This window comes from Camelus dromedarius, chromosome 4 (genome assembly GCF_036321535.1).
Source record: "Camelus dromedarius isolate mCamDro1 chromosome 4, mCamDro1.pat, whole genome shotgun sequence".
Classification (NCBI taxonomy): domain Eukaryota; kingdom Metazoa; phylum Chordata; class Mammalia; order Artiodactyla; family Camelidae; genus Camelus; species Camelus dromedarius.
In genome coordinates, this window is record NC_087439.1 from 74,198,819 (window position 1) to 74,212,197 (window position 13,379).

The following is a 13,379-nucleotide window of genomic DNA, read 5'->3' on the forward strand; positions in this document are numbered from 1 at the left end:
ATCAAGAATGAACTAAGAATCCTCATGCCCCCATTTTTCCACTTAGTTTTCTCTCCTCTGAGCTGTCAAGAGTATTGGCAATGCCACATTTCTTAAAAGAGTGCTAGAGCTTTCTCCCAAGTACCTAACACCCATTCTGCAAGTTTGAGAGGGGGCTTTCTTGATATTGCCAGAAATTACCAAATGGAAAGTTTGCAGGCAACAACCTGACTCATATTTTTTTACGCAAATGATCCTTAAGTGGTTTGTTGACTGACACCTCAAGCTCTCTGAATTATCTAGTCATACCGTTTGGAAAAATAACCAGCTTCATGCAGGTAGTGATACCCACTATAATTATCACCTGGCCTTCAGTAATGGTAAAGGGAAGATTTCCAAGCCAAGGCACATTCCTTATTCTTGTATTAAATGTAGCAATTTTCAAAGACATGCTTTCACAAAAATAAAATGTTCATCTCCACTCATAAATTTCTTAAGATATCAGCTATAATCTATATATTTCTGTGTTTTACTTTTGTCAAGTAAGTAGTATTTTTTCAATAAGCTTTGAATTTTCTTACAACTTAATGTCCACTGATGGATAAATGGATAAACAAAGTGTGGAATATACACACAATGGAATCTTATTCAGTCTTAAAAAAGAAGGAAATCCTGTCACATGCTACAACATGAGTGAATTGTGAGGACATTATAATAAGTGAAATAAGCCAGACACAAAAAGACAAATATTGTATGATTCTACTTAGATGAAGTATCTAAAGTAGTCAAACTCTTAGAGAATTTCTAAGCCAGGGACTGTGGGAAGGGAGAAATAAGGAGTCATTTAATGGGTATAGAGTTTCAATTTTGCATGATGAAACATTCTGGAGGTCTATCGCACAACAATGTGAATATACTTAACACTACTGAACTGTACACTTAAAAATGATTATGAGGGGGAGGGCATAGCTTAGTGGTAAAGTGCATGCTTAGCATACACAGGGTTCTGGGTTCAATCCCCAGTACCTTATTATTATTATTAATAAATAAGATAAACCTAATTTCCTCCTCCCCCCAAAAAATTGTTATGATAGTAAAATTTGTTATGTTTTTAACACAATTAAAATAAATATATATTATGTATATGAATAGGTACATGTACAATATATATTATCTTTGACATACAACGTTTCTATTGTGGTAAAATACACATAAAATTTATTGTATCAACCATTTAACCATATTAACCATTTTAAGTGGCATTAAGTACACATACATTGTTGTGTAACCATGACCACCATCCATCTCCAGATAATAGACAATCTCTAACGATGGAGGTGGTGTGATAGAACTAAAATAGTCTAGCAATATTAATTACTAACTGCTGAGCATCTAATGATAATACAGAATAACTGAAATATTTTCAAATATTCTATGTTTAATGACAACTTAAGTGCCTCTTTGAGCTCATTAAGTGCCTTTTCTGAATTGGCTCCTGCACTGTTCTGCTCTCTGGGATGGTGGCAGGATCACCGAGAGTAAGCAGAGCATCAGGCTGCCTAAATCGCTCTGAACTCTTAACTCAGGGCTACAGGAAAGAGGACTTTTCCCAACACTGAGTTCTTGATTTCTGGGATTTCCTTCCAAGCAATGATGCCAGAGTAGACCAGATAAGACTGCATAGGAACTAATGGTGACTCCAACCAAACCAGTGACAGTAGCAAGGCAGGATCCAGAGATCTGCTAAGTCCACAAGCTCATTCCTTGTCTGCAGTGCAGTCCTGTCCCAAATTCCTCTCCAAACTTCACTCCAAGGTAGAGGTAATTACACCCAGTGTAGCTCCATCTCTCATTACTTTTTACCTCAATGGCAATGTGTTTTTTTCTCCCCAAAGTATCATTAACTTAAGGAACATAAAGTACAGCCTGAAGCTAGAGCCTCCTGAAGTGAATACGACCTTCCTCACAGTGTTCTTGACCACCCTCACTTCTGTGATCAGAAGAGTCACTGTCCCACAACTCTCCCTGTGTGGTCTCTCTCTGTTGTGTCTCTCTCTCACAAGCCATGGAATAACCTAGAATAAGTGCAGCTGTTCCTGAATTTACTAACCTTACTTTTTACATTTATACTAGCTAATCTTGATAGCTTTTCCTTTTTTATGCAGTAATTTTGCCTCTTTGTTCCCCTTATGGACAATTATTTCCAACTTAACATAGTGACCTAAGGAAAATGCTAGGCATAGAAAGAGAAGATAGGTTCCTGGCCCTTAAGGAATTCTCAGTCTGACAGCAGAGACAAACACACATACAAGGAACTGTAATACAGTCTGACAAGGGGACTAGGAGGAAACACACATAGCACAGAGGAAGGAGTGGTTAACTGGCCTGGGAGCAGGAAGGGAAACAAAGGCCCGGTGGCATGAAACAGTGTGCCAGCTTCAGGAACTCTGGGAGCTCGGTCCTGCCCCAGCAAGACACACAAGTAAAAGGATGACAAGAGCAAAGGCTGAGTAAGTAGACAGAGGCCAGACTATGAAGGTTCTTCTGTAACATGCTAAGCATTTCCACTTTCTACAATAAGCAGTGAGATCCATTAGAAGGCCAAAATTTTCTTTAAAATTTTGTAGGATTCGTATATAGTTCTAAAAATGAGTTTAGGCTATGTTTCATTCCTTAGTCTTAACAGTTTATTCTATTTTATAGTTTTTTAGTTTCTTTGTTTGGGAATCAGGGTTGGTAGTTAAAATACTAAAAAAAAAAAAGTAAAACCAGATGAATCACAGAGTGATTGGTACACAACCAGGCAGAACTGCGTCGTTTTGCAATGAAACCCAGCTGTTTCTTCCAAGTCCAGGACCATTCTCTTTTTTTTTTTATTCCTATCTGTCATGATGAAAATATACTACAAGTAGACTAGTTTAAATCCAAGAGGATGAAAATTTGAGTCAATGGATTCATCCTCATTTATATAACTTTTCTTTCAGTACTTTATTTTCATTTAAGAAGTTGGCATGAGCTCACATGAATCCACATAGTGGATTTCTGTTCTGTCACATGGATATTAATGTTAAGAGGAGGTGAGGATTTCCTCTGATCCGTCTTCCTTGTCTGCTTCTTAACCTCCTTCCTGCGGTCAGGCAATTAGCAGCAGCTTTTTGCTCTGACAGCACTGACCACGCTGACAGAAGGCCAACAGTCAGCACTGACCATGCCTGTAGTTAATTTCATATGTTTTCTTACTCAAGAGATAACCAAACTGCAGGTCTATTTCTAGATATTAATTCTTGGTTGTCTTCCAGAAAATGAGAAATTCTGTTATAGAGAGTAAAGTTGTTTTTTTAAATTATTAATTTAAACTACTGGAACATTAAGAACCAAAGAACACACCCGTTTCTCCCTTTTACTAAAAGCTGTACAGATCGCACTATTCTATAGTTTCTACAAATTTGCCTTTCTCCAGAGGGATGCTCAATAGCATATCAATTTTGCATTTAAATTTTCTCTATATTTAGAATTTTTTCTTATTAAAAAGAACTTCTGGACCTTTACTTTTTCAATTTCTTTACTCAAGTATTTATGTAAGTGCTGTAAAAAAAGGATCATTTTTATTCTCCCAGAGAAACTTAAAAAAGTGTTTTTGAAATGTAATTGGAAAGAAGAAAAGCACTTGACATTTCTTGCTTAACAAGTACTATTTCTCCCATTTTTAATTTTTAGATTTGTATGAACATCATTCTTGAGAAATTATGCATCTCATATTGTTCAGAATCTTTAAAACAATTAGCTCTTCAACATAATATTATTTCTCTTATGTATGTCTTCAATATCTATTAATGGAAATGTCATCACTCAAATGAAATCCTAAAAAATAAAGCTGCCTTAATTGAAAATATATATATAAGGCCTTGTATTTCTACTTTAAAACATTATTGATAATACTATCTATCGACCAGCTCCCAAAGTTACTTTTGCTTTTTCCTGAAATTAATCTAGAAAATATATAACACATGTTAGTGTAACTTTAGTTGAGAGTAAATCATATGGATATGTTTCCTATTCATTAGTTTTATCACACATAGATAGAAATAATGTATAACTCATCTCTATGAATGTGTAAATTTCTCTTTGCATTTTAGCGTGCACACATGAATGTGCAATTCTCTTTGCAGCTTCACCGAACCCAGAAGTCATCAAGATAAATTCAATTCCAGATATCGTAACAAAAGTGGAAGACTACTATCTTAAAGGATATATTGTTGGGGCTATTCATCCTGTTATACAACCCGTGGGGCAGCAAAAACACCTACCTGCAAGTTACCTATACAGGGTGGTCCTGTCGCGCTTGAAGTTAAGGTAAGCCTGGTGCTCAAAAAAACTGTCATACTAAGAAGCTGTTGAGAGTGACAGTTTTCTTTGGCTAAAGAAAAGAAAGCTTGAACAAAGTAATGGCAAATAAAGGAAAATTAGGGGTTTTGGTTTGAGGCACATTTCCCAGCAGTTGAACCTGGATTGAGAGAAGGAAACTTAAATCTCCTTCTTTAAAACTCCTCATAGATTTTAGCCCCTTGCAGACAACACAGGTCCTGTGCAAGAATGTCAGGGAACAAAGAGAAAGGAAAATAGACTCAAGAAGCACCTGGAAGCTCCCGTAGCAACTTCAGCAGATGAAGGAGTAGCCATTAGTGGCATTCTTCCTATCCTATAACTGGGCTAAAAGAGCTGACCGGACCAACGAGGACCACTTTCACTGAGCATTTTTTTAACTGTCCAATATTATTTTATTAATAATGGCAACAGAAACAATCTCTACCTTCTAAAACTTTTGCAGCAGAAAGGCCTACATGCCAAGATCTCACAAACTGGATAGATCTCTTGTCAGCTGTTTCCAAAAAACAGAATGTAAAAGCCACTCATTTTAGTTTTTTTTTTAACTTTTTAAAATAGCTGCTTTTCCAAACAATACTGCAAACATTTTTGCCAGCTTAGCTTGTATGTTTGATAGTATTCAAAATACTGCTGCTCCTTCTAGTGAAGAATGAAAATAACCAGACCAATGTCTTCGATTAACACATTAATTTTTGTTTTTTACACAACTCTTCAACTATATCAAAATCATCTCAAAGACCAGGGTAAGAACTGTGTTTTCTGTTTATAGCCACGGACTAGTTAATAATCAATCACTTTCACTATGAAAGGGACAAGCAGAGAAGGAAAAATGAAATAAGAGGAAAAGTGTGAAAACAGGAAAACTGAAAAAAAGTAAAAGGGCTTTAAGAAAATCCCAGATGTGTTTTTAAGGGACCCACTTACACATGTGTTAGAGGGTGTGTTCAGCTCTCAGCTTTCACCAAGACACGGAGCCTCATCAGATATGTACACATCCAAGCATTGCTAAGTAAGTATGTCATTTATCACACAGCAGCAACACATATGTTCAAATTACAAATCTTATAAACCGTGGATAAATTATTTTTTCTCTTTTAACACTACTTCAGATAGATTTAGCAGTGCCCTGCCAAGGCTAAGAATAGGCAAGTGGTGAAAATCAGAAAAGAAGAAAATGGAAAAAGACAGGACAGTATTTATCTGCACTTAAATAGGATTTTTACTTGTGCTTTTGTACAATAATGAGGTATAACAGTGATCTAAAATCATTTCTCATAACTTTTATCAGAACAACAGACATGAAACTTTTCTTCCATATTAAATTAGAAATTAAATTAATAGAGGTTTAAATTAATAGAAGTTACTGTGTTTTTCCAATAGTTTTACATAAGAAGACAACCATTAGGGTTGAAGTAACAAAGAAAAAGGATTTCCTTGACCTTATTTGTGAGTTGCTCACTCATTTTCACATGAGCATATTAGCTGAAAATCAGCAGTTGGCTTCCAACCATGAACATATTCTCTGTTGCAGCACGAAGCATTCGACAGCACCCAGTGGACAAAGACGCCCAAGGCTTGTGATTGAGGAATGTCCTCTAACTTATGAGACACAAACAAATGACGTAGCAAAAGAACTGATAGAAAAGGTACTAAAAGTATACATTTTTTTCATGGGATATTGAGAGATATTTGGTATTTCTTCTTCATCAATTTCCTTTCTTATTTTAAAAAGAACAGGAAAATGATAGGTGACTTAGTCTACCGGAATTTAAAACATATTGAAGCACATGTACCAAATCATAGAGTTAAAAACAGAAATGCAGGCCGGTGAAACAGAAAGGAAATGCCAGAAATAAATTTATACACATAAAAGGAGTTTCATAACAAACCTGATGAAATAAAATAAGGGAGCAACCATTACTCAGTAAGTGCTGCTGGGAAAATGGGCAATTGTTCTGTAGAAAATAGATTCCACACATTTCACATGGGATGAAGAGAGAAGTGTTTCAAGTATAAAAAATCCTAAAGAAAATGAAAGAGTGGACATATTTAATTATAAACAGATTGAGGAATTTGAGTATATAAACATGTTATTTACTAGGAAAAAATAGAATCAAGGCAGGGGGAAATCCACAACAAATGTGTCCTATGGAAGCTTCATTTTCAGAATATACAGGAAATGAATGCATGAAAGTATGTTCAGTCTTGAGTAGACAGAATCTATGGACAGAGAGTACAAAAAGAAACACAAATAAGAAAGAGACATTCAGCAAAAAGTTCAACCCAACTAATAATTTTTAATATAAATCAAAACTGAATTAATTTCTCACTAGTGTTAACTGAGAAATTAAATTGAAAATATTAAATCCAGTGTTGGAAAGACTTTTAAAGAAACATGCATATACTGTAATTGGCATTGTAATAAATTAGTATAGTGTTTCTGAATACTAATTTGGTAATAAAAGTCATAAGTCTTGTTTTATTTTGTGACCCAGTAATTTCCTCTTTATGAATCTATTCCAAGAAATTAATTGAAAAGGGAAAAATCATGTTTATGCAAAGATATTTTAATCAACAGTAAACAGGGGCCAAATTCTCAACAATTGGGAAACTGAGGGGGCAATCTTATATCAAATATGATAGAATATTTTATGCTCATTAAAAATGACAATTATATTGACTGTTGAGAGAAAAAAGTCCATACAATATAACTTAATTGAACCTTAAGTGAAACACTGAGCACCAAATATATATTGATTAAAACCAAGAAAAAAAACTGTACATTCATAAGTATTCTAAATTGATGAGATATTATGGTGAAAATTTTTTTTAACTTTAGTTGCATTGACATATGTGTAAGGTCTAGCCTTTGTTTAAATGAATACAGCCTAAAACCTAAGCTGTCTCCTTTCAAGTAAGCAACTATGAAATTTGTTCACTGTTTATTGTTCCCAAGCTCTAAATAACAGTGTGTGTAAGATTATCTGTGGTTTGTGTGTAGCCAGTTATAGCTGCTAATGGTATTTCCCACTTAAATATAAAGTCACCATTCAGTAAGACTTTTCAGAAACAGTCTTTGAGACTGGATTTTTATAAACAAGGTATACACACTATTTACTACTACTATTCTGGGAAATTTCTTTTTTTTTTTTTTTCTGGGAATAAATGCACTCCAGAAACAAAAAGTAACTACTAATTTAGTCTTAATAGATCATCATCAGAGCCCTTGTTTTGCATTTGACTTCCTGGACTGAGTAAGAGATCTGTTTAAACAGGAAAGCACTGTTATTTCAGCAATTAGAGTAATGGGGTTATTTCATGAAGAGAAAAGCTTCAGGAAACATAGCACATGAAATGTGTGGACGTTGCCTCGTTTATGAACAAGAACAATAGATGAGTGCCAAGTAGTATTCTTGAATGACTGCTTTATATAAAAAGTTGATTGTTGAACAGCTAGGTTTTAAGTCATTATAACATTATGTCAATGTTTGCTCTTTTAAAATTAGATTTGCAAGTGTTTTCCCCAGGATTTTTAAATAAAAATAACATGAAACTGTATAGCACAGAGAACTATAGTCAATATCTTGTAGTAACCTATAATGAAAAAGGATGTGAAAATGAATACATGTGTGTATAGGTTTGACTGAAACATTATGCTGCACACCAGAAGTTGACACAACACTGTAAACTGACTATACTTTAATTTAAAAAACATTAAAAATATCAATCTTCCAACTTAAAAAATGTAAAAGACAATAATACTTTATACGTTACCAGACTTTCCCAAATAATACTTTTCAGTAATAGAGAAAACCTTCTTTTTCACCAAAATCAACGAATAAGACCTAGAGAAAGCACTGACAATAAATTGACCGGTTTCCACTTGCCTCCTTACCACCTCCTTCTCCTCTCCTGGGACACCTGATATAAAGGACAATTTATGGTTATTTTTGAGGCTTCTTGCAGTGTCACAATCTTAATGTGGTCATTTATAGGCATAAGTGATACTGTGTCAGCAGTGTTTGTCCTTGCCTCACATACCCACACCCTCTGGTCCTCAGAATTCTCCTCCTCATCCGCTGGAGCTGAGTTACAGTCGCCTCCTTTGACTGGACATTACTATCTGGTTTTGTCCCACTTCTTCCTGGCCTTTTTCATTCCATTCTATTTCTGACTATAGATGTTTGCACTTGCAACCTCCATCATAACTCTTTCTCCCCCTTGCAGGTAATATTTAAAACATTTAATTTAAATGTTTAAAACAGTGACCATATAAAAGATGTTGCTATTTCTTCCTTTTAACCTATTTAACAAGTACTTATAGAGCACTTATAGGTACAAAACATTGCAATACAAAAATGAGTAAGACACAGTGCCTTCCCTTGAAAGAATTGCCAATTGAACACCAGAGAAAGACATGGAAACAAAAAGAATGAAGAAATGACACAAAAGCAGAGAAAGAGAAAAGTGATGATAGGAAAATAGCCACTCTTTAGGTCACTAATGATTTCACTGGCATTATGTCATGTGCTTCTGCATCCTATTCTTTAACTGATAGAATTGAATCTAATCATGTGTATTTAGCTCAGAAAGGAGACAATAGTGTCAAGAGATAAACAGATCAGAAAGCTTCTTAAGAGTGCTAATATGAATTGCGCTTGTGCATTACATGTACACATTTGTCAAGAATTAATCATTTGTGGGGAGGGTATATAGCTCAGTGGTAGAGTGCATGCTTACCATGCACAAGGTCCTGGGTTTGATCCCCAGTACCTCCATTAAAACAAATAAACAAACTCAATTCCCCCCCAAAAAATAAATAATATAGGTCATAAAAAAATTAGCAATTAGTCTTTTTAGCATTTTTCTTTATCCACATCAAGCAAACAAGGCTGTATGTTTTTTGTTTTTAAATTAATGTCTTCTTTATTTTAATTAATATGTATTTGGTAATGCTATTTTTGAGTATTTCTTGGAATAGTTTTAAATTTTTCTCCAAGTCAAAAAACCATTATTAACAGAGCTGCAAAAGCATGCTATAGAATTATTAGTTCTTCCCAAATAGTAACCTTTCAGAGAAAATATGATTCCTGTTTTCATAATTTCTAAAGTGTATTGATTCTATTTGAAGTAATCACGATAATAGTGTGACATGGTTTTAGGAGTGGTGCCATATTAGAAGTTATTCATTTGTTTATGAATGGGAGTTTAATTACTGGTCAGTTTACTCCTTCTCTAATGAATTTCCTTAAGGAGCCTAAAAGTTAATTGAAAAAGCAATCAATGCAAACAAAGTTTACATTTTGTTCTACATCTCTTTTTAAACCTCAGATTAACGCAGATGCTAAAAGAGGAATGAAATTTGTTGGATTCATATCACAGCATTATCCACCACTTAAGTTCTGCAACGGAACCAACCAGGATGGAGATGCAGAATTGACACTACACCTGAGACACAGTTCAGAGGAAAACTATAAGAGCTGGAATGAGGGGACATTAAGTGGACAGTCATCTGAAAGTGGCATTGAGGAAGAACTCCATCATGAAAGTGGACAGTGTCAAATGGAACGAGATGGCAGCCCCAGTTTCTCTAAATCAAGGAAGGGAGAAGGTAATAGTCCAGATGAGTAGAAATAGTATGTGTATTGACATTTAGCAAACATAAGTTTTTGAGGGGGGTTTTAAGGGTTTTTTTGGTTTTTGGTTTTTGGTTTTTTACAAATATGAGGCAAAGTAAACCTCCAAACACTCAAGTGGTAGAGCGTGTGCTTAGCATGTACCAGGTCCTGGGTTCAATCCCTAGTACCTCTTCTAAAAGTAAATAAATAGATAAATAACCGAACTACCTCTCCCCAAAGAAATAAATAAATAAAAAGCCTCTAAAAATTATAAAGACTGAATAAACTAATATAAACTTGTCTTGATTTTTTTTTTAATTATTACCACTGGAAATAAGGTAGGGCAGTTTTTCAAACAGTTGTCCCTGGCATGGCCATACAATGCCATCCACATAATGAAACTTCGTGTTGACAGTTGGTTTCCATTTAGTCATAGACCAGTTCCTCTGTAAATTGGAGGCTGTGCATGTGTACCAAAAAAGTGATTATGTAAAGAAAGCTGTTCTGATTTATGTTTTTCTCTATAAATAGTGTGTGAGAATTTTAGTTTTGGCCTTTCCCATTTCAAGGATGATTTTCACCTTTGAAGTTAATTGGCTTTCTTTGATCGTCAATTAGACTATGAAAATGCACATCATGATGAAACAATTAATATAACAATAGTGCCTGCATCCTTAAATAACTTTAAACAATAGTTTTATTCTTCTTTGCCAACTAGCAAATCTTCCAAGAAATTGGGAGTATTTTTTAATGTATTTTGGGCTTTTTAAGTTTTCTGATATCTTTAAGGGCATTCTTTAAAAAGCACTAATAGAGAAAAATCAAAGACTATGTACGCCTTAGAGTTAAGAGTCTGGAGTCAGACTACTTTGATGAATTCTTTACAGAAAGGATGCTTGTGAGAAGTTGACATGAGATGTCTACAAAGTGCTTAGCCTAGTGCCTGGCACAGAATAAAGTCTGTATTAAGTTAGCTACTATTAACTGGTCCTTTGATCAGTGTTGGTGCTAAGGCCACACACACTGGTGGTGTCGGCTTTCTGGGTTGGGGTGACTTTCCTCAATATTCACACAAGGCAGAGACCCACTGGGCCACAGTCAACACAACCGCCTTAAGAAAGAACCCAGAGAATTTCCCAACTTACCCTCTCATCACCTCACCACCAAATCCAATGTGCTACTTAATTTAATCAGCAGTCTTTAGATTCTGCTTTCTATTTCGTTTATTTTAAAATTCTGTACTTTTCAATAACATTTCTGTGGCAGTGGTTGGTTCTTAACTTTGGGTGCAGGGGAAGTAAGAGCAATAATGGTGGGGGCTGGGCGAAGACACATACAAAAGACCTCTTGAAGAATCTGGTGCAGTTCATGGAGGCTCAACGCAGAAAAATGCACATAACACGCACATCCCTAACACTTCTGTCTGTGATACAAGCGGTGTTACTCTTCCTTTTTTGTTTTGTTTTGTTTTGTTTTTTCTTTTGCAAATGGAGATACTGGGAATTGAACCAAGTACCTCATGCATGCACTAGCTGAGCTATACCCCCACCCCATATGCTTCCTAAAACACAACCATAGATGTGGGTCCGTAGACCCTGAAGTTAAGAATTTGCCAACTTATAGTAAAGTATATGACCCAGCAGTTGCATGTCTTAAGTATGCATTCTAGAGTCACTCTCACATACGTGTCCAAAGAGACATAGTGTTTGTAATAACAAAAATCTAGAAATAATGTGTATGTCTATCAACAGGAGAAAAGGAAACGGAATACTCTGTAGTAGTTAAACTAAATGAGTAAGATCTAAATGTATTAATTACATTTCAGAAGCATAATGTTGAACAAGAAAATCAACTTATAGATTGATATACACAGTATAATATCCTTTTTTAAAAAGTTTTTAAAAATGCAAAACATGGTTTTTAAACTGCAAAACACCATTTCTGGGTATAGAAGTGTGCATTAAAAGAACTTGCACGAGAATGATAAACAGCAAATTCATTACAGTAGCTATTTCTGGAGATAGGATTGGGGAGATACAATCATGAGCCTAAAACTACACCCATTTCTCATTTCCTTGAAAAAAATCTGAAGCAAACTTGGCACAATGTTAACATTTGATAAAGTGTGGGTAATTTCATGATACTGTATGCTTGTTTGACTGCTTGAAAGAGCCTATGAATACTACCAAAAAAAGATTTTAGGAATCTTTTCAATACAATTACAGTTTTCCCTCTTTTTCCTCCTTCTGAATGCCTGTCCTCAGATAACAAGTTGTACACAGTCTTCAATGTTTTTGATGATGAATCAACCTGCTGGACCTATCAGGAAGGCATCCTGTCCATGAAAGTGACAAGAAAAGGCCCTGTCGTTAGTACGCTTGATGCCGACTGGCTGGAGTTAACTACATTTTATTATAAACAAGGCTTGTCTTTAATTGATTCTTTTGTGTGCTGGGAAACATCTAAAGGTAAGTTTTACATTATGATATATTAATAGCTAAAGAATTGGACCTCATGTCAGAGTTGGTGGAGATGTCTTTGCCTCTCAAGTTTTGTGGTTAAAAGGACAGATATTATTCCTAAAGAAATAGATTCCAGTTATTACACAGCTATGTAGCTTTAATGTAAAAGCTTAACCATACTGTGCGGTAGAATTACAGTGTAATGTTCGCTGTTGGGTTGTAACGATTAGGAATGGACAAACCACTGTGTGATCAACTAGTAAGGTTTTCCAAGTGAAGGTGTACTTACTACAGCAGGCCAGTCAGGAGGCCTGTGACAGGATTTGACAATGACTATCCAAGTTTATTACACTTGCCCAGTTTGGGGCACTACCCGCCATGTACTCCAATCTATACCTGACTCTTTCTATAATTTGTATAGAAAAATAAATTTTGGTTCAGAAAATGATACTAACCTATATTTATTTAGCCTTCCCCCTATTTTTCATTTTTCTCTAGCCTTCTTCTTTTAGTTACAGTGGATTATGTAATCATTCATGTCTATCACAAAAATAAACAAAATTTTCCATAAATGATTTCTAAGGAAAGTGTTTTTCAAAAGAAGTTAGTGCTAAAAGAAAAGAAAAATCGATAGTAAGGAGACTGGGAACTGCATTAGGAAGGATGGAGGTTATGAAGCTCAGGATAGCTAGGGACCATAACTCAATGAGGCTACAGGATGGAATGAGAAAGCAAATATGAGGAAATCTCAATATACCTTATTATCATTAAATCAGCCTAGTGACACCTTGACCAATACAGCTAAAGATTTTGGATGACTATTTAAAATTAACGAGTCATGTTCCAGTAGGTCCCTTTAACTAGCAACCAAGATTAAGAATCCAGCTCATTGGAGCACCCAGGAATACAGCACCTTGCACAGTGCTTGGCACTT

General features: G+C 35.1%; 1 protein-coding gene across 4 annotated transcripts in view; it reads left to right on the forward strand.

Annotated features, from left to right (window-relative positions):
- RFTN2 (raftlin family member 2) overlaps nt 1-13,379 on the forward strand; it is a 58,325-nt gene that overhangs the window by 12,669 nt on the left and 32,277 nt on the right. For 3 of the 4 annotated variants that reach the window (XM_064485124.1, XM_064485125.1, XM_010979753.3), the window contains exons 2-5: nt 4,116-4,332; nt 5,897-6,011; nt 9,697-9,976; nt 12,248-12,451. In XM_064485124.1, the coding sequence (XP_064341194.1) occupies nt 4,116-4,332; nt 5,897-6,011; nt 9,697-9,976; nt 12,248-12,451 (816 nt within the window). The remainder of the gene's footprint in view (nt 1-4,115; nt 4,333-5,896; nt 6,012-9,696; nt 9,977-12,247; nt 12,452-13,379) is intronic. The other variant, XM_010979754.3, reaches the window with a different exon arrangement.